Source organism: Rhodotorula graminis (assembly GCF_001329695.1).
Source record: "Rhodotorula graminis WP1 unplaced genomic scaffold RHOBAscaffold_10, whole genome shotgun sequence".
NCBI classification, from domain to species: domain Eukaryota; kingdom Fungi; phylum Basidiomycota; class Microbotryomycetes; order Sporidiobolales; family Sporidiobolaceae; genus Rhodotorula; species Rhodotorula graminis.
Genome location: NW_017264937.1, coordinates 199362 through 223886, shown reverse-complemented (window position 1 = coordinate 223886; position 24525 = coordinate 199362). Strand labels below are relative to the sequence as shown.

Sequence of the window (24525 nt, the reverse complement as noted above, 5' to 3'; positions counted from 1 at the left end):
GCGCCGTCGGCGAGAGCGCGCTCGGCGCTCGAGAACGACAAGGCGTCGTCGCCGCCACCGGTCAACGAGCACGTCAAGTCGGCGTGGCGCTCGTCGGCTCCCGCAGGCCGGCCGAGCAGCGTCCCGATCGTCAAGCTCGTCGGCGTCGACGCTCACGACGAGCCCGCGCCGCTCGTCGACGAGCCCCTCACCTCGAGCAAGACCAAGACTGGGCCTCGCCGCAACCCGTCGCTGTCGATCCAGGTCCCGCCGCGCCCGATGTCGCTCCACCCGTCGCACGCCCTCACCGCGCCGGCCCGCACCTCGACGCCGTCGCGCCGCTCCTCCTCGTCGTCGCCCGTCCCGCCGCCCGAGTACGAGCACCGCGTGTCGCAGCTGCGCGCCGCCAACCGGGCCCTGCACACGCAGCTCGCCGACGAGATGGCCGAGCACGACGACGAGGTCGGCGCCCTGCGCCTCGAGGTCCGTGCGCTGCACGACGAGCGCGACGCGCACGTCGACGAGGTCTCCGCGCTGCGCCGGCAGGTCGACGAGCTCGTCGAGTACGCGGGCTCGCTCGTCGACGAGAACGCGCAGCTCAGGCGCGAGCTCGAGCGCGAGGGCTCGGCGGCGTCGAGAGACAGCAGCTTGAGGAGGGGAGGAGGTGGGACCAGCACGATCAGCATCTACAGCAGCGACGGGCGGCGCGAGCGCGTGCTGCAGGGCGAGTGGGTCGGTGCGAGGGGGAGCAGGTTTGAGGACGAGCGCGACGAGGGGGGATCGGTCGAGCGTTGAGCGAGGGACGAGGGCTTGTGTATTCTTCTTGCAGTGCTCTCCTTAGCGGCTCGCTCTCTGTCATGCCACGACCGTTTTGCCGCATCTCTCACGAGCGCTCGGCCCCCCTCGACGCTCGAAGGGAACTTGACCTTGTCAAGGAGACGGACTCGCTCTGTTCCTCTCACTCTCAGTCGAGAGTAGTCCAGCTCGGGGGCTCGTGAGCTGCTCCGAGCTCGCACTGACCAACTTCGAGTCGAGAGAAGGCAGGAGAGACTGTGTGAAAGGAGCTAGAGAGAGGTCCAAGCTAGCCTTCTCAAACCGAGAGTTGGTGCTGTTTCTCTCTCAGTTGCTACTCTTTCTCTTTGAGTCGCAAGCAAACCTGTCGAGCACGTCACTGAGCTCGAGTCGAGCCACTTTGGCGAAAGCGAGAGGCACTGCAACGAGCTAGAGCAGCTGCACCCGGAACCACCTTGTCAAGGAGACGGACTCGCTCTGTTCCTCTCACTCTCAGTCGAGAGTAGTCCAGCTCGGGGGCTCGTGAGCTGCTCCGAGCTCGCACTGACCAACTTCGAGTCGAGAGAAGGAAGGAGAGACTGTGTGAAAGGAGCTAGAGAGAGGTCCAAGCTAGCCTTCTCAAACCGAGAGTTGGTGCTGTTTCTCTCTCAGTTGCTACTCTTTCTCTCCGAGTCGTAAGCAAACCTGTCGAGCACGTCACTGAGCTCGAGTCGAGTCCTTCGGGCGGAAGCGAGAGGCACTGCAAGGAGCTAGAACAGCACCACCCAGAACCACCTTCTCAAGTCGAACCTCCTCCTCGCTCGCGCTCTGCGATAGGCTGCTCTCGAGTCGAGATCGGCACACCGAGAGGGCAGAGAGCGTATTCACATGACAGAGAGGTGCACGAGAGAGTGGAACGACGCGAACGAGAAGGGGAAAACGAGGGGAAGGCAAAGAAAGGCTAGGAATGGTACAACGAGGGTGGGACGAGGCGAACGATGCGCGAGAGGGGGTAGTGTCTGTGGATGGGTGTCGAGGCGATAGATACGAACGAGATGGGGGAGGGCAAAAGACGGGCGAGGGGAAAGGTCGAAAGGGAAAGCCGGTCGAGGCGGGATTATGCGACGACGGCAGGCGTGATGGTGGTGGTGGTACAAGTCGACGGCGGGCGTACTCCCTCGTCGCGCTCAGAACAGCGTGTACAGCTGCTCCTCCTCGTCCTCCTCCCTCTGCTGCTGCTGCCCCTCGGCGCGCTCGCGCTCGCGCAGCGCCTTGTCGGCCTCCTTCTTGGCCTTGAACGTGAAGCCGACCCAGACGCCGCGCGCGAGCTTGGCGTCGAGCGCGCGCTCGGCGACGCCGTCGACGGCGCGCTGCTTGTCGCGCACCTCGGCGTACTTGGCCATGTCGGCCTCGGACGAGAACTGCGGGTGCGGCGCGAGAGAGAGAGAGGAAGAGAGGGTCAGGCTCGGCGTCGTCGAGTGCGCGACGAGAAGGGGAAGGAGAGACGAGGACGCACGTCGTCAAAGTAGCCGGCGTCGATCTCCGAGTCGAGCGCCGGGATGAACGGCGCCTTGCGGTCCCTGAGGCCGTCCCAGTCGACGCCGGCAAAGAAGCCGTGGTGCTTGACGTCGTCCATCGAGCTCAGGCGCGACTCCTTTGGCGCAATGAGGCGCGTGATGGCGTCCCACCCGAGGTCCGACAGGTTGAAGATGAGGTCCTCGGGGCGCGTGTACTCGGGGCGCCGCAGGACGCGCTGCCAGTTCTTGAGGTTGAGCCACGTCTCGTCGGGCGACGCGCCCGAGAAGGGAGGGAAGCCGGCGAGGAACCTGTCGCGGCGAGGGCAAAGGTTAATCTCGGGGCTGACAAAGGGAGAGATAAAGAGGGAGAGACGCACTCGAAGAGGATGCACCCGAGGCTCCAGTAGTCGACCGAGTAGCTGTAGCTCTGCCCGCGCAGCGTCTCGATGGCCATGTAGTCGGGCGAGCCGACGACCGAGTCGGCGTAGCGCGCGTCGGCCATGCGGATCGACTTGTACAGCGACTTCATCTCGATCGTCGAGCGCAGGATGAGGGGCGAGTCGGCGACCGAGTCGAGCTGCGTGCGCAAGGCCGAGTCAGAGAGGATGTCATGACGAAGAGAGAGAGAGAGATAGGGCGGCGAGAGGCAGACGGACCTTGTCCTTGAGGTGCTCGATCTTGCCCGGGTTCAGCGCGCCGGCCGCGAGCCCAAAGTCGGTGAGCTTGATGTGGCCCGTCGTGTCGATGAGGAAGTTCTGCGCGCAATGACAAAGGACGTGAGCGACTGAGCCTGCGGCCGGAGCGCAAGCTGCCGCTCGCGAGGCGGTCCGTGCGACGCACCTCGGGCTTCAGGTCGCGGTGGATGTAGCCGAGCTTGTGCAGCTCTGCGACGGCAGAGAACATCTCCGAGATGTAGAACCGCGCGTGCTCCTCCTTGAGGACGCCCGAGTTGTTCAAGAGCGTGCGGAAGTCGCCGCCGGCGATAAAGTCCTGCGAGGCGGGAGGGAAGGGTCGTCAGTCGCGGCCGCTACCGTCAACACCGGGCACGCCATCGCCTCGAGACGACAACATACTCGGTCGAGTGAGAGAACGAGAGCGCCGACTGACCATGGCGAGGAAGACGTGCTCCGGGTCCTGGAACGCGTACAGGAGGCGGACGAGCCAGGGCGACGACGTCGACGCGAGGATGTCGCGCTCGATGAGGACGTGCCGGATCTGTCCGTCAAGCACCGGCTGTAATCAGTGACCGGTTCGCGCGAGGGGAGCGAGAGGCGCCGAAGCAGAGAGAGGGGACGCACCTCGTCCATCTTGGCGAGCGTGCGCTTCTTCATCTTTTTGAGCGCGACGACCTGGTTCGTCTCCTTGTGGCGCGCGAGGAACACCTCGCCGTAGCCGCCCTGGCCGACCTGGGTCACGATGTGGAACTGGGCGAGCTTGAGCTTGGTGCGGCGCTTGCGCAGGACGACGCGCTCGCGGCCCGTGTACGACGCCCACTCGGCGTGGACCTCGGGCTGGGTGAGCGAGGGGCGTGCGGCGACCGACTGCTGGAAGGACGAGAGGCGGGCCTTGCGCGACGAGAGGTACGTCAAAAGGTCGAAGTAGTGGTCGTAGAAGACTGCGGGCGGGGCGGGGCGAGCGCAGTCAGTACCGGCGCCTCGACGGCGCGACCACGAGACGAGGGGGAAGGGGACGCACACAGCTGGGCGACGTCGGCCTTGCGCTTGACCTCGGGCGACGCGAGTTTGACCTTCTCCCACTCCTTGAAGCCCTGGCCCTTGCGCCAGCTGAGGACGCCGGTCGCATTGGCCATGGTGGCGTCGCCCGACTGGGTCTGCTGGTGGTGGTGCGGGAGCGGTCTCGGCGAGGCATAGTGACCGAGGGCGGTGCCCTGGGTCGCGAGGAGCTGCGTCATGGTGGGCTCGGCGGCGGCGGCGGTCGGCGGGCGGTGCGAGAAGGCGGTGCCGCCGCCGTGGGCGATGCCGGACCCGCCGAGGGGCCGCACGTAGTGGTTGACGGCCGTAGTCGGTGCGGCCTTGGTCGGCGAGGCGGGCGGACGGTGGTGGTGGTGGGTCGAGTGGTGCGACGAGGACGAGTGCGAGTGGGACGAGAGGGCGGGGGAAGGTGGGGCGGGTGCGACGAGGGGCATGGCGTGGTGGGTGTAGTGGTGGTGCGGGTTCTCCTTGTTGTGGCCTGCCGAGTGCGGAGGAGGAGGGGGAGCGTGGGCGGCGATGAGGGGAGGAGGAGGAGGAGGGGGAGCGGGCGAGTGGGAGAAGAGCGGTGGCGGGTTGCGGTGAGCCATGGTCCCGAGGGTCGAGAGGTCACTGGGTCGCAGGCAATGAGAGCTCTGGCGCAGAGAGTGGGGGGGAGGAGCGAGAGGAGAGAAGGGGGAGGCTCGGCCACAGTTGAGTGAGCCGCCGTCGCTCCCTCGCAGCTCTCTGGGCAGGTCTTTGACGGGTCGCCTGTTCTCTCTGTAGCACTGCTTGCAGGTCCATCCAGCCACCCAGTCCTCAGAGCGAGCGAGAGGCCGGCTCGCGCGCGACTCGACGCGGGTCACCTCGCTCAACCTCTCGCTTGTCTCCCTCTCGACCACGGCACCGTCACGCACAGCTGCAGACGCACCACCGCAGCCTCACCCGCGCCCCGACCAGCCCACCCACCTTTGAACCGGCCCGCCCCATTCACTTCCTCCTCCTCGTCAACCACCTCCCACCCGACCTGGACTGATGAGCACCGCATTCGCCCCTCGCTCGTCCATGGCCGCATCCGCAGGGCCCAGCGGCCTCCCTTCCACCCCGCGCGGCACCTACACCTCGACCGGCACCCCTCGCTCGGCCCGCCGCCTCCTCAACCCGAGCACCCCCTCGTCCCGCGCCTCGTTCGCCCACCAGCAGCCCTCGGCCTTGCTGCAGCAGCAGCAGGCCCAGGCCCCCGTCCTCGCCCCTCTCGCCCCGATCAACAGCCGCGCCTACCCGGACCGCCCCTACGCCGACGACGACGACCTGCGACTCGTCATGGACGCCGACCGCGATGCCGTCGACACGGCGTGCCACCTCCTCGGCGCCAGCCTCGCCCACCAGCGCAAGGCCGTCCTCGAGGCCCTCGAGGAAATGTCGGCAGAGAAGCGCCGCCTCGACAAGATGACGCGCGAGCTCGGCGACGCCGCCAAGGACATGGTCCGCACCGTCCAGCGCGAGAAGGACGAGCTCGACCGCGCGAGGGAGCTCGAGGGCGACGTCACGGCGCGCGGTAGGGCCCTCGCCGTCCAGGTCGAGACGGCCCAGGCCGAGGTCAAGGAGGTCCTCGCCAAGCTCGCCGCGAGGAGAGAGCGTGCGTCCCCCCTCTCTCTCTGCCTCTCTCCTGCCCTCGCCCACTCACCCAAACCTCGTCGCCCGCAGTCAAGGACAAGCAGCGTGCAGCCTTCTCGCAGCAGGTGTCGCGCAACGGCCCCGAGCTCGCCTTCTTCGAGCACAAGCTCGGCCTCAAGATTCGCGGCCGTGCTCGTGCGTCCTCTTCTCTCCTCTCTGCGTCCACTCCCCCTCGGTCCCCGTACTGACTCGGGCGCGAACGTGCACCTCTTCGCTCGCAGCCGACGTCATCCAGTTCAAGTTCCAGCACATCGACCCGGCGTCGCACGCGCGCACCTTCTCGTTCGACCTCGACGTGTCGCAGCCTACCTACGCTCGTGCGCCCCCTCTCTCCCCTCTCTATCGACCTTCTCGTCACTTTTCCGGGAACTGACGAGCCCCTCTCTGCCTGCGCAGTCTCCTCGCCAACGCCCGCCTCGCTCCTCCCTCCCTCGCTCTCGGCCCCGCTCCTCGCCCACCTCAACACGTCGCGCGACCTGTACCGCTTCGTGCGCGCCCTCCGCGCCGCCGTCGTCGCCGAGGTCAAGGTCGAGAAGGTGCTCGGCGCGGGCGGCGCAGAGGCCGAGCGCGAGAGGGAGCGCAGGAGGGTCCGCGAGCGCGAGGCGAGGGAGGGCGAGCGCGAGAGGGACGACGCCGAGGGCGGAGCGGGCGTCAGGGGTGCGAGGGGGGTCGGCGTCGGTGCGTGAGAGGCGCGAGGCACCTGCTCTTCAGGATCTAGTGCGGTTCGTCTCTTCAGTTCTGTATCTCGAGCTCTTTTGTCGTACGCCGCGTCCGCTCGCGACTCCACGAGAGCATCAGCACACTCTGCACGGGCTTTCCTTGCTCTGCGGTCCTCGAAAAAGGCTCGATGAGCGAGCCTGAGCCGTCCCAAGTGCAGCACGACTTGACGCGACGGTGGTGTCGGTGCTTGTCTCCCTCAACCACTCGACCCTCACGGCTGGGCTCACTCGAATCGGCTCGCCTGTGACCTACATACCTCGGCAACACCCTCGAGCTACACGCGCACCGCCGCGAGCGCTCGTCGACGGCGCAGGGCGCGTCGCATCTTCATCAGCAACTCGCGTCGTCCGACCTCTCTCGACTGGTGGCAACGGTTCATGGGCCTGTGGGCATCGTCGTCGAGGACTATGGCAGCATCAAGGAGACTACTGGGCCAGGCGGCCGCGCTGCGTGGGCTGTGGGCGACTGGTGCGTCCACCGCCTCCCCGCCTCCCCGTGTTTGGCCCCCCTCTCCCTCTCCCCTCGCCCCCTCTGCTACCTCGCCACGCGGTGCAGGGGTCTTGATGGACTGACTCGGTCAGCTCACAGGCGAAACGGCTGCGCAAGGCGAGCAGGGCGGTCTTCTGGACGACGCGAGGCGGGCTCTCGACCTCGAGGCGGCTCATGTTGTCCTTTGTACGTCCCACGCACTCTCTGTCTTCCCTGCAGGACCTTCACATAGGTCTAGGCTCCTCGCCGAGCCGCGCACTGACCCTCTCGACCTCGTGCCGCAGGTTAGTCGCGCCCTCGATGGCACCTCCCCCTTCTCGGCCCCGAGAGCTTCCTTTCGCGTCCTTCCTGCGCCGCGCGACGGCGCCTTTCACTTTCCGAAAGCTTTCATCGTCCCTTGAGAGTCCCAGACCCGCTCAGAGCTCTTGTTCGTCGTCGCACTCGTCCCGACGGCTCAGCGAGTCGAGCCGTCGCGGACGGGTCTTTACGAGGCCGCGCCCGCCCTCACGTGCCCCTGAGGGCAGCGGGCGCACTGTGGTGAGTCGCTCGCACGGTGCGCACCCCTGCGGAGCGCCCGTGCGCCCGGCCACCTACTCGAGACAGGGGGATCCTGCGCACCCTTGCTCAAACGCTAGCTCTTGATCTAGCAGGGTTACGGTGTTCTGCTTGTGCAGGGTCGGACGAGGACGTGTCTGCGATGCAATCGAGCGCGTTTCCCGAGCCACTTTGTCTTGTAGAGCGTGAGCTGCTCCGCTCGCCCGCCTCCTCAAGTCGGACGAGCAGGGGCGACAGTAGCTCGTCCTACCGGCTCATTCTCTCTTGCGGTCACCGTTCGTGTGGTTACGAGTGGGCGCGGAGCGAGAGAAGCCGTGACGAGGTCTGTGGGAAATACATGTCGACTCTGCGCTCACGACGAGGTCCAGGGGGAGGGACTCGATTTCTCGCTGTACACCTCGCTCTCTCTCGACGGTGCAAGGCGGGATCGACCCATCGAGGCGAGCACTCGACGATGGACCGTTCGTCACAGACCAGTTCTGGTAGCACCGAGCGTCGCTCGGCGACCTTCCCAAACCGCTCTCGATGCATCTCTCGTCTCTCACAGGGGCGCCAGAACCTGACGGACTCGATATTGCAGCAGTCTAAATCGTGTATGATGGGGTGGAAGGTCTAAGAGAGCTCGAGTACGCCGCGAGGGAGCTAGTGGCGCATCGACGCCGATCACCGACGACGAGGCCAGTACGCCGAGGACGCGCCTGCGTGAGAGCGCTCGCACTCGGTTAGTCAGGCCGCGAGATCTATAGAGAGAGGAAAGAGGGAGACGGACCGAGACTGTGCATGCTGCGCCGAGCGCTCGACCGGACGCCGCGGCTTGAGGACGACGCCGACGACCTGCGACCTGCGGCGCGCTCCCAGCTCGTCAGTTCCGGAACGTCGACGAGAGAATGAGAACTACGTACTCGTGCTCGCTCGCGCGGACGCGTCACGCTGGTACGGCGGCGCCGGATTGCTCGGCTCGTCCTCGAACGACGGCGGGCGGGTCGAACGACCACTTGACGACGACGGCCTCGACGCAGCCGCCTCGGCGTGGTCGCACAGGTCGCGCAGGAGGTCGTAGTGCTTGACGAGGAGCTTGGCGTAGAACTGCTGCGCGAGGAGGTTCCCGATGTGCGACTCGAGGCTCCAGAATTTGGTCGAGTCTGCGCGCGAGGGGCGGTCAGTGCGTCCTGCGCCGCCCACACAGTGGCATAGGGAGAGACGAGAGGAAGGTCGACGCACCTGAGCGGCGCAGGGGGAGCCGCCGAGTCGAGCTGAGACGGTCGCGCAGCTCTGCACGCGGTCCGTGCACTTGCGCGAGCTCGGCCGCAAGACGAGCAAGGGCCGTCTGCGCCTCGGCCTCGGCCGCGTGGAGTACGTGAAGCTTGGCCTCGTGCTGCGAGGCAGCAAGGAAGGGTAAGGTCGAGCGAGCGAGGGGCGAGGAAGGGAAGAGGAGAGGGACGCACAGTTGGCTCGGCCGCGAGATCCCGCCCGACGAGGCCCGTCTCGAGGCCGGCGAGGCACCGTGCCGCGAGTAACATGATGCCTCTACGCTCCTCCTCGGCTGTCGAAGAAGCAGAGTCAGTGAGTCATCGACGGCGAGGGCTGCGAGAGCGGGAGGAGGAGCTTACCCTGCTCGTCTGCGGGAAGAGAGGTCAGCGCACGGCCCCACGTCGCGCTCGACCGAAAGGAAGAGTAGAGAGAAGGGACGTACTCGTTGCCACCTCGCCCGAGCACCTCTCAAGCTCGCACTGCCACTGCGCAAACTGCTGGCGCACGTCCTCCGGGTCGCCCGCGCGCGCTGGTCGGTAGAGCGGGAATGCAGCGTGTGCCGGGGCTTGAGGCATGTCGAATGCTCGCTCGAGAGCCGAGCCGGAGATGCAGAAGGACGAGAGCAAGCTCGCGAGGACGAGCGAAAGAAAAAGAGCGAGACGACGAGAGGAGAGGGGCGGACGACGGACAGGGGCCCGATCATCCGGCCCGGTACTGCTGCGGAGCGTCGACGCGTGTCCGTCGACGACGACAGGAGACACGAACGTTTAATGCACGAACGCCGAGGAACCGCCGGCGAGCGTTGCGAAGGAGGACCGACCGGCGACGCTCGAGCCTCTAGAGCGATCGAGACGAAAGCGGGCAAGAGTCTCTCTCGCCACGGCCTCGAGCGAGAGAGAATCGTATACTAGTGACAACAAGGGCGCACGACGACGCCGACGACGAACAGATCAAGCTCCTCCTCCTCGACCGCTCCCTCGCAGTCCCGCCTGGCTCGACGAGCTCACGCGAGCGACGCGCTCGCGCCCGCTCCTCCTGCGCCGCTGCCAAACGTGAGCTTGAGGCGCTTGGGCGCAGGGCCGTCGGCGTGTGCGGGCGTGGGCGCGGGCGCGGGTGCGGGTGCGGGTGCGGGTGCGGGTTCCAGGGCGGGCTCGGCGCGAGTGACCTGCGGAAGGAGGAGGAGCGTGAGTGCGTCGTCCTGCCGGTGCGTCCGAGGTTCACGGAGGAAGAGGGAAGAGAGAGGAGGACGCACGTTCTGCCTCGAGCCGTCGATGCTGTACTTTGCCTCGATCTCGGACCTCCTGCGCGCCTCGTCGTCCTCGAGGCTGCGCTTCTTGCCGGCCCTTGCCCTCGCCCTCGCACGCGACGCGCCCTCGCCGTCCTCGTCGTCCTCGTCCTTGACGTGCGGCTCGTCGTCACCGTCTCCCTCTGCTGCCCCCTCCTCCTCGTCGTCGTCGAGGTCCTGCTCGCCGTCGTCGTCGTCGTCCGAGAAGAGGTCGTCGCGAGCCGGGACGAGGTGGGCGTAGTCCGAGTCGTGGATCTGGTCGATGATGAGGCTGCGGGCGGCGAGAGGCGTCAGTGTCGAGGACGTCGAGGGGGAGGGCAAGAGGGTAGGAGGACGCACTCGACCTCGTCCTGGAGGGCTTGGACCTTTGCCTCCTTTTCTGCGAGTTCGAGCTCGAGGTCCTTGCGCAGCTGTTTGACGGGGCGACGTGGTCAGTGCAGGTGCAAGGAGAGGGCGAGGGAGAGGAGGAGGAGACGGACGTCGAGGCCCTTGTGCCAGCGTTTCTGGTACGCGAGGTACTTGTGCTTGACCCTGAAGCGCTCTGTCAAGTCGGGTGGAGGCCCGAGGGTGCCGTAGCGCGAGCTGCTGGCTGAGGAGGACGGAGCTGGGGACGAGGGGTGGTGCGGGAGGTAGGCCGGTGCCGAGACCTGAGGCGGGAGGCCCTTGCCGCCGAGTTGCGGGTGTGGGTGGGGGTGAGGAGCGAGGTGCTGGTGGGCGTGCTGGGCAGGGGACCACTGGGCCATGGCGGCGGTCGGGGAGCGGGAGGAGGGGGAGGAGGAGGGGGGGACGAGGGGAAGGGGGGAGCGGGCGAGGGTGCGGGTTGAGGGGGGCGGTGGCGGGCGCGAGTGCGAGTCGGTGGTGCACAGAGTGTGCGAGCCGGTGCTCTGCTGCGTGGGACCGAGAGCGAGAGCGTGAGCCACGCCTCGTCGACCATCTCACGGCTTCATCTGGTTGTCGTCGTCTGTCGAGCAGCTGCGCTTGATCGGGCCATCCACCAGTGCTACTCGACTCGCCACTGCTCCACCTCTCGCCGACTACCACCCGCACCCGGCCCCGTCCCACCCTCGACCCCGCCCCTCCTCCTCGTCGCCTCTCTCTCGAGCCTTCTTCCGCAACCCGCGTCGCACCCGCTCGCCATGGACGCCTTCCCGACATCCATCGCACCCGCCTACGGTGCACCGTCAGTCTCCCCACTCTCCCTCGCTCCTCTCGCTCGTGCGACCCCTCGACCTGACCCTCTCTCCCTTGTCGCCAACAGCTCCCTCCTCGGACCCGGCGGTGAACCCCCGAAACGCGCCCACCTGTACATCGGCAACCTGTCGCCCCGTGTCACCGAGTACATGCTCCAGGAGATCTTTGCCATCGCAGGTCCGTCCCGCCCCCTCTCCCTCCTCGTCGCGAGCCGGAACTCCCTTTGCTCACCCCGCCTGTGCACCCGCAGGCCCCGTTCTCGGCGTCAAGATCATCCCCGACCGCTCGTTCCAGCACGGCGGCATCAACTACGGGTGCGCCCCCCTTCATCCCTCGTCGCGCCCTCGCCTGTCCCCGAACCTCGCCCCTGACCCCTCGCCTCCCTCCCTCGCGCACACAGCTTTGTCGAGTACCACGAGATGCGCTCGGCCGAGACGGCGCTCCAGACGCTCAACGGGCGGCGCATCTTTGACATGGAGATCCGCGTCAACTGGGCGTACCAGAACACCAACATGCAGAAGGAGGACCTCACCAACCACTTCCACCTCTTCTGCGGCGACCTCTCGCCCGAGGTGACCGACTCGGTCCTCCAAAAGGCCTTCGAGGCGTTCGGCTCGCTGTCGGACGCGCGCGTCATGTGGGACATGAACACGGGCAAGTCGCGCGGGTACGGCTTCCTCGCCTTCCGCGACCGCACCGACGCCGAGCAGGCCATCAACTCGATGAACGGCGAGTGGCTCGGCAGCAGGGCCATCCGCGTCAACTGGGCCAACCAGAAGAACAACTCGGGCGGCGGCGGCGGCGCGCCACCCATGGGCGGCGCGGGAGGAGGGTTCGGCACCGGCGGCGCGAGCGTGCGTCCCCTCTTTCTCTCTGTCCCTCTCTCTCTCTCGACGACCTCGTCGCACTAGACTGACACTATTTCGCCCATCTCTCGCCCCTTCCCGTCCTCCCCTTTCGACCCGCACCGACCCGACCTGCACCTCGCTCGCGCCGCCCGCAGTACGAGGCCGTCCTGACCCAGGCCCCGCCGTCCAACACGACCATCTACGTCGGCAACCTCGTCCCCTACGCGACCCAGGCCGACCTGATCCCGCTCTTCCAAGGGTTCGGCTACATCGTCGAGCTGCGCATGCAGCCCGACCGCGGTTTTGCCTTTGTCAAGCTCGACTCGCACGAGAACGCCGCAAACGCCATCGTCAACTTGACGGGCACCATGGTCCACGGTCGCGGGCTCAAGTGCTCTTGGGGCAAGGACCGCGAGGGCCCGAGCGGCGGCGGCGGCGGCGGAGGAGGAGGAGGAGGGATGGGCATGGGTGGCATGGGCGGCGGCATGGGCGGCGGAATGCAGATGGGCGGCGGCCCTGGCGGCCCTCCTGGCGGGCCCGGCGGGTACGGCATGTACGCCCCTGCGCCCGGCGGCGGCGCGCCGCCGGCCCCGAACGGCGCGGGCGCACCTGCCGGCGCACCTGCGGCGCCGCAGGACCCGGCGGCGGCGGCGGCCGCCATGCGCCAGTGGGAGCAGCAGTACGGCGCGCAGTGGCAGGCGTACCAGCAGCAGCAGGCCATGCTCGGGCAGGGCGGTGCGCCGGGGGCGCCGCAGCCCTGAGCGGGGCTCGAGCGCGCGCCGGCTCTCAGCGGCTCGGCTCCCTCTCCCTCTCCCTCGTCTCGTCTCCTCCCCTCCCTCATTCCCCTACACTGCAGTCTCCTTGCGCCTCTCTTCCTCTCTCTCTCGGGCTTGTCGTCGGACTGCGTCGTCCACTTTTCTCTTTTTTGGGTTCAACTCTCCTCCTCGTCCTCATCGTCATCTCCCCTACATGCCTCTCGCCGCCTCTTCTACACGGAATCTCTCTACCTTCTCCTCTCTCTCCTGTCACCCCTACCCGTTCGTCTAGTCTATTCCCCTCCATTCCCTCGAGCCGTTCTCGACTTTCTCTTTCTCGAGGTCTCTCTCAATCTCTCATCCCCACTCATCCTACCTGCAAAGCATGGACTCGTCGTCTCTCCTGGTGCGACACGAGCCTCTTGAGAGCGAGAGAGGCGAGAGGGAGAGAGCGAAAGAGCTCGTCGTTGCACGGACCTCCTCCTCCTCCTCCTCGACGACCACGACGACCCGCTCAGCCCCGGCCGAACAAGCCAAAGCCCCACCCTCGCTTGGCCGGCTTCTCCTGCTGCTGCTCGACCTCCCCCTCCTCGTCATCGTCGCTCTCCTGCTGCGCCGACGCAGCTTGAGCAGGCGCTGCAGCCGCCGTCTCGCTCGCACCCGCACCTGCGAGCCCAGCCCGCGCCGCGATCGCGTCCATGTCGAACGCCGTCACGTAGTTGAACGCGACGTCGTAGAACGGCACCTTGGGCCGGCTTGCCTGCTGCTGCTGCTGCTGCTGCGCCTTGTCGCCCTCGGCGAGGTTCAGCTCGCCGAGGTCGAGCTCGTCCTCGTCCTCGTCGCCGTCGCCGCCGTCGGCGCCGGGCACGCGCCCACCCGCCGCGTCGAACCACTCGCGCGCGAGGCGGCGCTTGTCGCCCTCGAGGGCGCGCTCGAGCGCCGTGAACGCGCCGTCGTCGAGCGCGAGAACGGGCGCGACGAGGTCGGCCTCGTCGCCTGCGTCGTCGTCGCCGTCGTTGCCGAGCGACTCGAGCGCCGAGGCGGCGTGACGAGCCTCGCGCACGTAGAGCTTGGCGCGCGAGAGGAGCGAGAGGGCCGAGCCGTACGAGGTCGTGAGGCGCTTCTGCTGCTGCGACGAGGCGGCGGCGGCGGTCGAAGAGGACGAGGATGTCGAGTACGAGAGGGAGGGGACGAGGGCATAGGAGAGGGCGAGGTACTGGCACCTGCGGGCAGGGGAAAAGACGACGTAAGTCGGCGATTCTGGCGGCGAGAGCGCTCGTCTCGTTCGCGAACGGCGACGACGAGGAGAGAAAGGGAAAGAGGATAGGGTGACGCACCTCTGCGCGCGCACGAGCGCAATCCTCGCCTCGACCGTCGTCGACAACTCGTCGTCGCGCTCGACGGCCTCGAGGTCCCTCAGCGTCTCGAGGCTGAGGAGCGCCGTGTCGAACACCTTGACGAGGCCCGGGTACGCCTTTGCGCGCAGCCGGCGCACCTTGCCCTCGGCGACGAGCGGGTCGCGCGAGCCCGTCTGGGCGACGAAGGCCGCCTCGGTCGCGTGGATCTTGGCCTCGCGCGACGCGAGCTTCGAGGCGGCCGACGCGATGAGGAGGAGGTCGCGCTTGAGGCGGACCGTGAGCAGGTGGTACTGAATGTACGAGTGGAAGAGCGAGAGAGGGCGAGCCGACGCCTCGGACCGGGCCGTGTTGCCCTTGGTGGCGGCGATCTGGACGAGGGCGAGAAGGTCAGGTGCCGGTCTCGACTGGGGAGCGAGGACGTGAGGGAGAGTCGTAGACGCACCTGGTTGTCCTCGACGAGTTGGCGGGCGACGGCCTCGGCGTCGCTCAGGACGAGGAGCGCCGTGTCGTACGTGCCCATGCGGCGCGCGCCGAGAATGTCCTTCTTGCCGCCCTGGCCCTGCCCATCCGCCTTGCGCTTGCCCTGCGCGCCCTCGCCACCCTTTGCGCCGCTGCGCTTCTCGTCCTCGCGCAGGCTCGCGAGCGCCTCCTGGACCTTGAGCGCCGGGCCGACGAGCTCGGCGTTGCGCACGGGCACAACCTCGCCCCGCCAGCGGATCTCGACGCTCTCGCGCTCGCCCTGCTGCCCCTCGTCGCCGAGCTTGGCGCTCAGGGCGTCCCACTCGGGCACGAGCGCGCCCATGTCGCGCCCGGCGACGTCCTTGGCGATCGACGCAACGCCGCTCGCCGTGTCGAGCCCGAGGCGGTACGCGCAGAAGCGCAACATGGGCTCGACCTCGTCCATGACCTCGTTGGCGAGCGCCTCGTCGGTCGCGCTCGGTGCCGTCTCGGCGAGGCGGCCGAGGACCTCGAACGCGGCGCTGTGGGCGGCGAGGCCGTCGGCGTGCTTGTTGCGCTCGAACGCGACCGTGCCGCGCTGGACGAGGGCATAGGCCTGCACCTGGGCGACGTGGGAGGCCGAGAGACGCGAGGCGAGGTCGGGCGACTGAACGAGGGCGAGCAGCTCGGCGGCGTGCGACGACGCCTTGGTGAGGCGCTTGGCGAACAGGTGCTTGGTCGCGGGCGGGGTCGCCGGGTCGTCGAGGGTGCTCTTGAGCTGCTGCGAGTGGGCCCAGCAGCGCTCGGCGTTGAACAGGACGATCTGGAGGTGCCTGAAGGAGAGAGGGGGTGGGGTGAGCCGGGTGCGAGGCGAGGGCGAAGAGAGAGCTGGACGCACTTGTCCGAGGTGACCTTGTCGGCCTGGACGGGCTTGCTCTGGTACTTGCGGCTCTTGCCCTGCGTCTGGCCGAGCCCGAGCGACTTGCGGAGGTGGTGGACCTTGGCGACACAGTGCGACCTGGTGGTGGAACAGGGTCAGCGGGGGCTCGTGGACAGGTGCACGGGGATCTGGGACGGACCTGTAGCGGTCAAAGTCGCGGTGCCTCAGGCCATAGGTCGAGCGAGCGTCCGACACGAGCTTGAGGACTGATGAAGACGAGGGGGCGACAAGGGGCACAGGTGAGCGACGACAACTCGTGAGGGTGCGGGAGAGGGACGCACGTGGAAAGTTGAGCTGGCTGCTCGAGTCTGCCATAGTGTCGTGCGAAGCAAGCGAGCGAGCGTGCGGTGGGCGAGCGAGACCATCTCGCCGTCGGCGGAGTGAGCGGTCGTCCGTCTCACAGAACTCGCTTGACGGGCAGCGCGACTCTTGTACAGCAAGGAGAGCTCGCAGGAAGATGGACGGCACCGAGAGATTACACGAAACTAAATCAAAGGCCACTGCGACGACGATGGCCGACCCGCCTTCCTCCCTGCCTCGCCGCCTCGCCACTCCGTCACGGCAAGGTCGTCACCTCAATGCCCGCCTCGGCGAGCGTGCGCGCGAGCTCGCCGTACCGGCCCGTCGTGCGCCGCAACAGCTTGTTGAGCCCGACGCCCGTGTCGCCGCCGAGGCGAAGTGACTGGAGCTGCGGCGGGCGGCACGGGCTCAGGAGCCACTCGACGATGTCGGTCGACAGGAAGCCCGGCGCGTCGACCGTGAGGCGCTGAATCTGGAACGGGACGGCGTTGAGGATGTGGTGCGCCGACATCGAGAGCTGGGTCGACTCGGGCGCCGGGCCGAGAAAGTCGAGCGGCGGCTGGACGACCGCCTCCTGGATCGTGAGCGAGACGAGGTGCTGCAGCGATGCTGCCGACAGGAGGAGCGAGACGATGTTGGGGATGGCGTCCTGGAACGCCGGGCCGCGGTCCTTTTTCGGGACGAGCAGGTCGAGGCGCTCGAGCTTGACGAACGGGCGCAGCTTGAGGCTCTGTGTGGCCTCGCTGCCCGTGACCGGCAGGCGGAGCGACAGGACCGTCTTGCAGAACGGCGACGTGAGCGACACGAACGCTCGAGGCCCGACGCTGACCTCGAGGGCGAGCGTCTCGACGCCGACATTCGGGCCCGAGGGCGCCGTGCCGCGGTAGTCGACGAGCCGTTCGAGCTTGAGGTGCTTGAAGGTTGTGAACGCTTGGGGATAATCGCGGACGAGAGCTGCCGCGGTCGGCGTCCACGTGCCCAGGTCGAGCGTGCGGATCTTGACGCCCACGTTCGACAGGACCCGGCGCAAGCCGTCCATCTGGTCGCGCGAGACTGCGCCGGGGCAGCGCTCGGTGCTGTACGACTCGACGCCGGGCAAGCTGCCCAGGAGCGACATGACCTCGGGGTGGTGGCCCTCGCTGCCGTGGAGCGCGACCTCGAGCGACTTGACGAGGGGCCGAAGCCGCGCATGGTGCACGAGCGTGTGCAGCACGAGGCCTGACGGCACTGAGTCGGTCGCCTCGGGCTGAGGGCCGGAGCGGTCGCCCCACGAGAGCCGCACGTCCGAGTACAGGGCGTGCTCGGCGGCGTGCTGGTACGACTTGGCGAGGCGACACAGGGCGGCGAGCGTGGCGCTGCGCTTCTCGGCGAGGTGGTCGCACCACTCGATTATCTCGAGGATGAGCTCGACCGGGAGGCGGGGCGGCAGGCCGTCGTGGACGATGGGGACGGTGGGGACGGTGGGGAGGGGAGGAGGAGAGGGCGATGCCGGCACAGGCGGAGCTGGCGGCGCTTGCAGAGCCCTGTGTGATACTCTGCGTCAGGTTCCGTCCCCGCCCACCGCGCCCCGGACGCCAGAGAGGGGAGAAGTGACGGACCGGCGGTTGAGGCGGAGAGGCGCTCTCAGGTCGGTACGAGGGCGCGAGAACGGCCAGGGAGGGCGCTCAGGGCGTTCAGGCGGTCGCTGAGCCATGTCGTGCGCAGCGCACACTGGCTTGAGCGAGGGAGGAGCAGTGCGAGAGCGCGACCCGTGACAGGCAGCCTCCCGCCTCGCCACGTCGAGCTGCTCGTCTGCCTGCAAGACTGCTGGCCCGTCGAGCTGCTGAGTAGGAGGCTCGACTCGTGGCGAAGCTTGACGCGCAGGCGCATGTTGGACGCCTTCGCTCGTGATTCTCGCTCGACGCTCTGACCGCCGCCGCTTTCCTCCCGCGAGCCGACGCTCCTCAACAGCGAACGCGTAGGTAAAGACGGAAAGACAAAGAGGTTGCAGGCTCGAGAGTGATACAGGGCGCGGCGAGAAAGCACGAGGGACGAGGGAAGGCGAACTCGAGGAAGAAAGGACGGCCGGCTCAGGTTTGCTGTTCTTGCTGCGTGTCGACGAGGGAGAGTCAGTCTCGAGACAGAGACAGGGAAGGAGTAGAGAGCCACGCACCGACTGAAAGGAGACCCAGGACGCGCCGTCTTCTGTGCGCTCGCGCCGCACGACCGTCTCGACGCAGGGCCGCCGCTCGTTGTCGTCGCCATCGGGCAGGGCGAGGTTGAGCACGACGGTAACGTCGTCGACAGGCTTGTTGACACGAGGCGACTCGAGGAGGCCGAGCGTGTCGTCGAAGGTGAGGCCCTGGACGACGTATTCTCGCACTTGAGGCGGGAGCGCCTTGAGAAAGGCGCCGAGCGGGACGGGCGACGTGGGCGGGATCGTGTCCGAGGGTAACGTGTAGGGCTCGTAGGCGAACAGGACGCCGCGGACGCGAGGGTGCGTATAGAGCGCCGCGACGACATTGGTGAACGCCGAGTCGACGTCGTCGCCGTACAGCGCCATGAGGACGGCCGTGTCGAGGTACTCGTAGCGCGACAGCCACGCGAAGGACGGCGACGCCGCGCCGAGACCTGCACAGGTCAGGTGCTGCATCCGGCCCGGGTCGAAGAGGCCGTGCACGGCGTCGCCGATGAGGCGAACCTTGACCGGGTCGCCGACGAGAATGTCGAGCTTGAGGGTCGCGACCGGCAGCTTGTGCGTGGCGACGACGTTACTGAGGTCGACGACGACGTCGAGGGCGTCGCAGACAGCGAGTTCGAGGTTCTTCAGGCTCGTGAACCGCCCGAGCGCCTCGATCAAGTCGGCGCCGCCAAAGTCGGCGCGCAGCGTGACCGAGAGGTGGAGCCGGGTAAGGGCCGCCGCCATGCGGGCTCGAGGGAGGCGGTCGAACAGGTCGGACGCGCGTACGAAGTCGAGCGCGAGCGAGTCGAGTCGAGCGCACGCCTCGACGACCTCGACCGACTTGACGAGGGCGGCCTGGTACACGTCGTCGTCGAGGAAGGCCGACGTCCCGCTGGGCTCGGCATCGGCTTCGAGCTCCATAGGGAGCTGGAGATCGTCCGGCTCGACGGTGAGGTGGCGGATGACGGCGGCCGACGACGGGTGCGCGACGATTCCTTCTGCGAGGCGCTGGTCGGCGAAGACCTTGATCGAGACGCGGTGCCACACGATGTCGCGCCCGAGCGGCAGCCACGTCTTGCAGACGAGGGCGATGCGCTCGCCAATCTCGCGCCGCTCGCCGTCGTCCTTGATGTCGCGGAACGGCTCGAGGATGAGGGCGACGAGTTCGAGGGGGAGGGGCGGTTGCGGCATGGTGAACTGGTCTGTGTGGCTCAACGAGTCAGTCCTGCTGTGCGTGCCGTGCACCGAGGAGCTCAGGAGTCGAGGTGGACTCACCGAGTGATGAGGCGAGGAGAGCCGGGTGTGGGCGAGGAGGCGGCCGAGAGCGTGTGGCGGGCACTTGTGCAGGTGCTGGATGCGACTTGAGGCGACTCGAGTGGTCTGGCGCAGTCCCAGGCGCGAGGGAAGCGAGGGAGCGGGAGGAGGAAGAGGGAGGGGAGCGGGCGGCGCGTGCGCGAGGACAAGAGGTGCCGGCTCGCATGCACTGAGGCGAACACGGTCACGCTTCGAGCGGGTCGTCCATGCTGCAGCTCCTCGCTCGCCAGACGGGACAACAGAGAGAGATGCGCAGGCTGCGATACAGCCACAGACCCGCTCGCTCCCTCGCCCACCCTCGCGACGACCGTTCTCGCTCGTCTACCGCTGCCTCGGCTCCACCTAGCTCACCAACACGAAGATGAGGAAGAAGAGGATGAGGACGCCGAACACCTGTTGACGCAAGGGACGGTCAGGGGGCAGATCGAGAGAGAAAGAGGACGACGACGAAGAGAAGGGGAACGAGGACGCGCCTTGATCATGAGCCACCGGTTGGACGACACGCTCGCGTAGTACCGCAGCAGCTCGCTGCAAGGGAGACGAAGAGTCAGTGGTGCTCGCCGACGATCGAGCGTGAGAGCCTCCTCGTCGAGGGCGACCCTGGGCGCGACAACGACGGCGAGGACGAGCGGGACTCACGTCTGGGCCCCAGTCACGTTGGTCGCGATGTCCTCCGTATCTGCGTCGATGCGCGTCACCTGCTCGCCCTGCACGGCGACCATGTGGGCGAGCTGGCTGAAGATCTGGCCCAGCTCGGCGACGGTGCTCTCGATCGTCTCGATGGCCGTGCTCCTCGACGACAGGTACTGGTCGTCGCCCTGCTGCTGCGCGAGCTCCTGCTGCATGTAGCCGCCCTCGACGTTGTTGAGCTGGTTGTCGGTCGGGCCGCCAAGGTCGAGCGCGAGAAAGTCCGAGTTGGCCGGCGCCTTGCCCTTGCCCTTGCCCTGCGAGTCGAGGATGCTCGAGCCGCCGATTGCCGATGGTGGGCGGTACAGGGGCGAGTCTGACGTCTCGTACGAGGCGGTGTAGGGATGAGACGAGGTCGTGCCGGAGGGTTGGTACCGGGACGAGGACGAGTTGGCGGAAGGAGGGGCGGCGCGGGAACGAAGGACTGAGGTGAGCGTCGTGCACCCCATCCACGGGGTCAGTGGCGATGGAGAGAGCCGGCCGGGGAGAGAGCAAAAGAGAGGAACGAGCGGGCTCACCGGAAGGAGGTGCGTTGCGAGCGTTCGAGCCGCCGGTGTAGGTGAACTGCTCGGTGCGGTCGCGCGACGCCTTCATGTTCTGCAGGCGTGGTAGAAGGAGGGTCAGGTCACGGTTTGGGGCGAGCTCCACCTTCGAGCGCCGAGGAGAGAGAGGGAGCGAGGGCGCACCTGCGTCCGGATCTCGAGCACGTCCTTGAACCCGATGGTGGTGTCGGCGAGCTTGGTCTGGAGCATGGTGACGACGTTCTTGTTGTGCTCGGACACCTGCTTGCCGCCAGCGTTAAGGTTCGACAGGGTGAACGCCTGGAGCTGGGCGATCTGCTGGTTCAGGGCGGCGATGTCCTGCTTGATGATGTACGTGAGCTCCTGCGGGACGGGGTCGGCGGGTCAGTCAGGTGGTGCTCGTCGTGCTGCCGGGGCTGAGGGAACGAGAGGTGCCGCGACGCACGCTGATCTCGACGGGCCGGTCGTCGAAGAGCGTCTTGCGCTTGGCGACTGCGGGCGACGAGCGCGTCAGTCGGTGTCGCCTTCGCCCAACAAGATATCGCAACGACGACTCGTCGAGCCGGGCAAGCCAGCGAGCCGTCGTGCGAGCTGCTCGAGAGGACGAATAGGAGGACTCACGTTGCGCGAGCTTCTCCAACTTGCCCGTCGTGCCCTGGATGTCCTTGCCAATCTTGGCCGCCATCCTCGCAAACTCGCTCCGCTGGGCGTTCTTGCCGCCCTTGGCCGGCCCTGCGCCCTGCGGCACGAGAGGGGCGCCGGCCCCGCCGGCTGCCGAGGACGACGACGCGGCGCGGAAGGCGGCCGACTCTACGGCCGATCGGAACTCGGACGTGCGGTCGAAGAACGTGCGCGACATGGTGTGCGGCTGGCGGAGCATGCGAATGTGCGGCTGGCGGAGAGCGAGGAGAGGGTTGGTGACGAGAGGGGGAGGGGCTCGAGGCGACCTCTCGCTGGGCTGGCGGTGGGGCGGTCGGCGGGCTGTCGAGTAGCACAGTGTGCACGCAAGGCGAGGCGGGTCGAGCCGAGGAATGCGCAGGGCGAGCGCAGGTCGAGAGGTCAACAGAGGCGACCGGCCGCTGGACAGGAGGTCTCGCAAAGTCGCTCTCTCAGCTGTGCACTTGGGGGTCCAGCTGCTCGTTGTCGTCGCTCTTGATACTCTCAAATGCGCCGTCGAGAAAGTGCGAGTGACCTTGTATCGCGGTGCAGTCACGGAAGAGGAAGAGCGAGAGAGAGAGAGAGAGGGAACGAGGAAGGGGGGGACAACCACAGAACGAGGCAGGGGTACTAGAGCTAGGGGAGAGAGAGTAGGGACACGAGAAGGGAGGCATTTGGGAGGCGCGAGAGGAGAGAGAGAGGAAGGCTGTACGGGTATCTCAAGGAGGAAAGGGGAGAGAGGCGGTCGCGTCGGGCGAGTGACGACGAACATGGCCCAGGCGCGACGGCGAGGCAGGTGTCCATGGCGAAGAAAGAAAGAGGAGGGGAGGGCGAGAGAGAGAGGGGGTAAGGAGGATCGGCGGCGCGAGAGCGAGGGCTGGGTATCTCATGCGGACGACGGCGGGCCGAGGGCGAAAGGGGAGGTCGATGCTGCTGCAGGTCTAGCGAACCGGACGTCGATAGGGCGTAATGCGAGGGGACTCGGCGACGAGTGCCGTCTAGAGCTGCTGGAAGACGCCGTCGGTGTGCGCGTCCGAAGCGGTCGGCTGCAGGTACAGGTTGGCGTCGAGCACGCTCCGCACGTCGTCGACCGTCGACAGGTCGGCGAGGAACGGCACGAGGTCGGTCAACTCGGTGTCGTGGCTGTGCGGGCGGGAGAACGAGGGTCAGTGCGTCCCGAGAGGAAGGTCGGCGAGGACTGGGGGGACGCACGGGTCGTTGAACCAGCTGCTGATCGGCACGGCGTTGTTGGGGTGGAACACGTAGCTCGCCGGCGAGTTGTCGATGATGATGCTCTCCGATATCGGGCGGCCGAGCTGCGACAGGTCCTGCGAGACGGGTCCAAATATGAGTCAGTGACGGGCTCGAGGGCGGCAAGGGGCCGAGAGGGAGAAAGGGAGCGCACCTTGACGTAGTTGCCCTTGTTATTGTAGCAGCTCTCGCGGAAGAGGCGGTGCTTGACGACGCGGTGGACGTCGAGCTGGTCGAGGACCGGGTCGGCGTACTTGGACAGCGACGCCGTGAAGACGACGACCTCGTAGATCTCGCCCATCGCCTTGAGGAAGGCTGCGCACGAGTCTATGTGTCAGCGACCAGCGGCTGCATCGCGGCGCGGCCCCTCGTGACGAGGCTGGCGCGAGAAAGAGGAAGGCAGTCGCCGACGCACCGTCGACACCTGGCCGCTTGATGACGTAGACGTTGTGGAACTGGTTCTCGATCTCGACAGGGACGACGTAGTCGGCCTGGTGGACCATCTGCGCACAGGGGAAGGAGGCCGAGTCAAAGATGCTCGACGAGGAGGGGCGAGGAAGGAAGAGCGAGGGCGCACCTTGAAGCTCGAGTGGACGAGCGTCTCGTCGAGGTCGAGGACGAGGCACTTGCGGCCCTTGAGGTCGTCGGCGAGCTCGTCGAGGAGCGGATGAGGCAGACCGTCCTCGCCGATCGGGATCCCAACGCCGCCGCGCGCGATCAAACCCGCCTCCTCGTCCTCTTCCTCCTCTTCCTCCTCGTCGTCCTCCTCGCCCTCCTCGTCGTCGTCGTCGTCGCTCGAGATGTCGTCGCTGCTCGTCTCGTCGCCCGCCTGGCGCGCGAACAGGGCGCCGCCCCTCGGACCGGCCGGCGCACCGGGCTCGGGCACGCTCGTGATGATGCCGTCGGTCGCGCTGTTGCTGTTCGGGTGCTTGCCGCTGCGCTTGCGCTTCGACTTGGGCGCAGCGACGGCTGCCGCGCCGACGCCGGCAGCTGCGGCGGCCGCGGCGACCGCGAGAGCGCCCGTCGGGGCCTGACCGGGCGGGACGACGGCGCCCGAGGTGACGCCCTCGGTCTCCTCCTGGCTGAGCATGACGCCACGCTGCGCCGGGGCGCTAGTCGGCGGCGGGGCGAGCTGCGCCGCAGCGGCGTCGCCGCTCGAGGCTGCGACGAGCGGCTCGGTCGGCGTCGGCGTGATGGCGCTCTCGGGCTCGACGGGCGTGGCGGCGGTCGCGGCCGTGGTCGGCGCCGGCGCATCAGCGACCGGCGCGGTCGACTTCTCGTTCGTGACGGGCGCGGCCGTCGCGGCGTCCTTCTCCTTCGACGACGTCGACGTGTCCTTCGAGTCCGGGACGGCGGCGTTGCGCTTCTCCTGCTCGTTGACGCGAGTCGCGGCGGCGGCGGCCGGGCGCGACAACGACGCACTCGGGTTGGCGGGCGTGTCGTCGTGGCCCGTCGAGCCGAAGCAGGGCAGGCAGGCGAACAGGGACGACAGGCCGCCCTTGCGCTTCTTCTTGAGGCTCGGCGGCGAGCTGCGCGACGCGGCGGCGGGTGCCGGGCGCGAGGTGGGCGCGGTGGACGACGAGGGGGCGGTCGGCTTGGTGGCGGCGGCGGCGGAGGACGAGGGGATCGAGGTCGAGGTGGAACCGGGTGCAGTCGCGACCTTGGCGGTGGACGACTCGCCCGTCTGCGCGGCCGAGACGGACTCGTTGGCGGCCGACGAGCGCTTCGAACCGTCGACGGCGGTCGCGTCGCCACCGAGCGGCGGGCCGACGCTCGTCGCCGGGACGAGGGTGGGCTCGTTGGTCGAAGCAAGATCACGGCCTGCCGCCGCATCGTCGACGCGCTCGACGGACGAGATCGGGGCGGCGCTGCCGGCCTCGGTGTCGGTCATGGTCGGGACGTCGGTTTGAGCCTGCTGGTAGATCGAGCCGGTCGAGAGGCGGTGGGCGGCCTTGGGCGGACGCGCGGGCTTGTCTCCCAGGGTCGGTGAGTCGGCCGACGAGGTCGAGGCGGCGAGGTCGCGAGGGCTGCTCGAGGTGGCGGACTGGATGGAGTGAATGGTGCAAGAGTCAGTAAGCCTGCGTGCAACCCTCAGAGGGCGAGGTGCGGACCGAGGGTGACGGCTCGAGGGTGGGGCAGCCGTCGCCGTGTGGGCTCGGCCAGCGCTCGGGC

General features: G+C 67.8%; 10 protein-coding genes across 10 annotated transcripts; 2 read left to right on the top strand and 8 right to left on the bottom strand.

Moving 5' to 3' along the window:
* Positions 1–1937: 1937 nt before the first annotated feature.
* On the bottom strand, positions 1938–4077 carry RHOBADRAFT_38109 (uncharacterized protein; the record flags this gene model as incomplete). The annotated part of the gene is made up of 8 exons (XM_018413495.1): positions 1938–2171; positions 2267–2576; positions 2645–2844; positions 2924–3022; positions 3108–3257; positions 3375–3482; positions 3566–3882; positions 3963–4077. The coding sequence occupies 8 exons, from the start codon at positions 4075–4077 to the stop codon at positions 1938–1940; spliced, it is 1533 nt and encodes a 510-aa protein (XP_018269594.1).
* A 943-nt stretch (positions 4078–5020) lies between these two features.
* Positions 5021–6318, top strand: RHOBADRAFT_45505 (uncharacterized protein; the record flags this gene model as incomplete). Its single annotated transcript, XM_018414622.1, has 4 exons — positions 5021–5594; positions 5663–5767; positions 5854–5949; positions 6029–6318. 4 exons carry the CDS (start codon positions 5021–5023, stop codon positions 6316–6318), a joined length of 1065 nt encoding a protein of 354 aa, XP_018269593.1.
* Positions 6319–8059: 1741 nt separating this feature from the next.
* RHOBADRAFT_45504 (uncharacterized protein) lies at positions 8060–9222 on the bottom strand (the record flags this gene model as incomplete). Its single annotated transcript, XM_018414621.1, has 7 exons — positions 8060–8094; positions 8166–8237; positions 8299–8538; positions 8618–8771; positions 8842–8939; positions 9007–9015; positions 9090–9222. The coding sequence occupies 7 exons, from the start codon at positions 9220–9222 to the stop codon at positions 8060–8062; spliced, it is 741 nt and encodes a 246-aa protein (XP_018269592.1).
* Positions 9223–9650: 428 nt separating this feature from the next.
* RHOBADRAFT_54754 (uncharacterized protein) lies at positions 9651–10675 on the bottom strand (the record flags this gene model as incomplete). Its single annotated transcript, XM_018417481.1, has 4 exons — positions 9651–9812; positions 9900–10203; positions 10272–10342; positions 10412–10675. 4 exons carry the CDS (start codon positions 10673–10675, stop codon positions 9651–9653), a joined length of 801 nt encoding a protein of 266 aa, XP_018269591.1.
* Positions 10676–10904: 229 nt separating this feature from the next.
* Positions 10905–12732, top strand: RHOBADRAFT_38105 (uncharacterized protein; the record flags this gene model as incomplete). The annotated part of the gene is made up of 5 exons (XM_018413494.1): positions 10905–11112; positions 11191–11300; positions 11374–11437; positions 11524–11977; positions 12127–12732. The coding sequence occupies exons 1-5, from the start codon at positions 11069–11071 to the stop codon at positions 12730–12732; spliced, it is 1278 nt and encodes a 425-aa protein (XP_018269590.1). The 5' UTR covers positions 10905–11068.
* Positions 12733–13174: 442 nt separating this feature from the next.
* On the bottom strand, positions 13175–15777 carry RHOBADRAFT_54752 (uncharacterized protein; the record flags this gene model as incomplete). The annotated part of the gene is made up of 6 exons (XM_018417480.1): positions 13175–13949; positions 14064–14452; positions 14527–15355; positions 15421–15540; positions 15602–15668; positions 15744–15777. 6 exons carry the CDS (start codon positions 15775–15777, stop codon positions 13241–13243), a joined length of 2148 nt encoding a protein of 715 aa, XP_018269589.1. The 3' UTR covers positions 13175–13240.
* Positions 15778–15916: 139 nt separating this feature from the next.
* Positions 15917–17455, bottom strand: RHOBADRAFT_54751 (uncharacterized protein; the record flags this gene model as incomplete). Its single annotated transcript, XM_018417479.1, has 2 exons — positions 15917–17285; positions 17361–17455. 2 exons carry the CDS (start codon positions 17453–17455, stop codon positions 16019–16021), a joined length of 1362 nt encoding a protein of 453 aa, XP_018269588.1. The 3' UTR covers positions 15917–16018.
* A 376-nt stretch (positions 17456–17831) lies between these two features.
* RHOBADRAFT_45499 (uncharacterized protein) lies at positions 17832–19114 on the bottom strand (the record flags this gene model as incomplete). The annotated part of the gene is made up of 2 exons (XM_018414620.1): positions 17832–17849; positions 17915–19114. 2 exons carry the CDS (start codon positions 19112–19114, stop codon positions 17832–17834), a joined length of 1218 nt encoding a protein of 405 aa, XP_018269587.1.
* A 363-nt stretch (positions 19115–19477) lies between these two features.
* Positions 19478–21304, bottom strand: RHOBADRAFT_48718 (uncharacterized protein; the record flags this gene model as incomplete). Its single annotated transcript, XM_018415177.1, has 7 exons — positions 19478–19630; positions 19711–19765; positions 19877–20348; positions 20443–20521; positions 20611–20808; positions 20891–20937; positions 21067–21304. The coding sequence occupies 7 exons, from the start codon at positions 21302–21304 to the stop codon at positions 19580–19582; spliced, it is 1140 nt and encodes a 379-aa protein (XP_018269586.1). The 3' UTR covers positions 19478–19579.
* A 324-nt stretch (positions 21305–21628) lies between these two features.
* On the bottom strand, positions 21629–24244 carry RHOBADRAFT_38100 (uncharacterized protein; the record flags this gene model as incomplete). The annotated part of the gene is made up of 6 exons (XM_018413493.1): positions 21629–22245; positions 22315–22430; positions 22508–22668; positions 22769–22856; positions 22931–23230; positions 24092–24244. The coding sequence occupies 6 exons, from the start codon at positions 24242–24244 to the stop codon at positions 22101–22103; spliced, it is 963 nt and encodes a 320-aa protein (XP_018269585.1). The 3' UTR covers positions 21629–22100.
* Between the last annotated feature and the right edge of the window lie 281 nt (positions 24245–24525).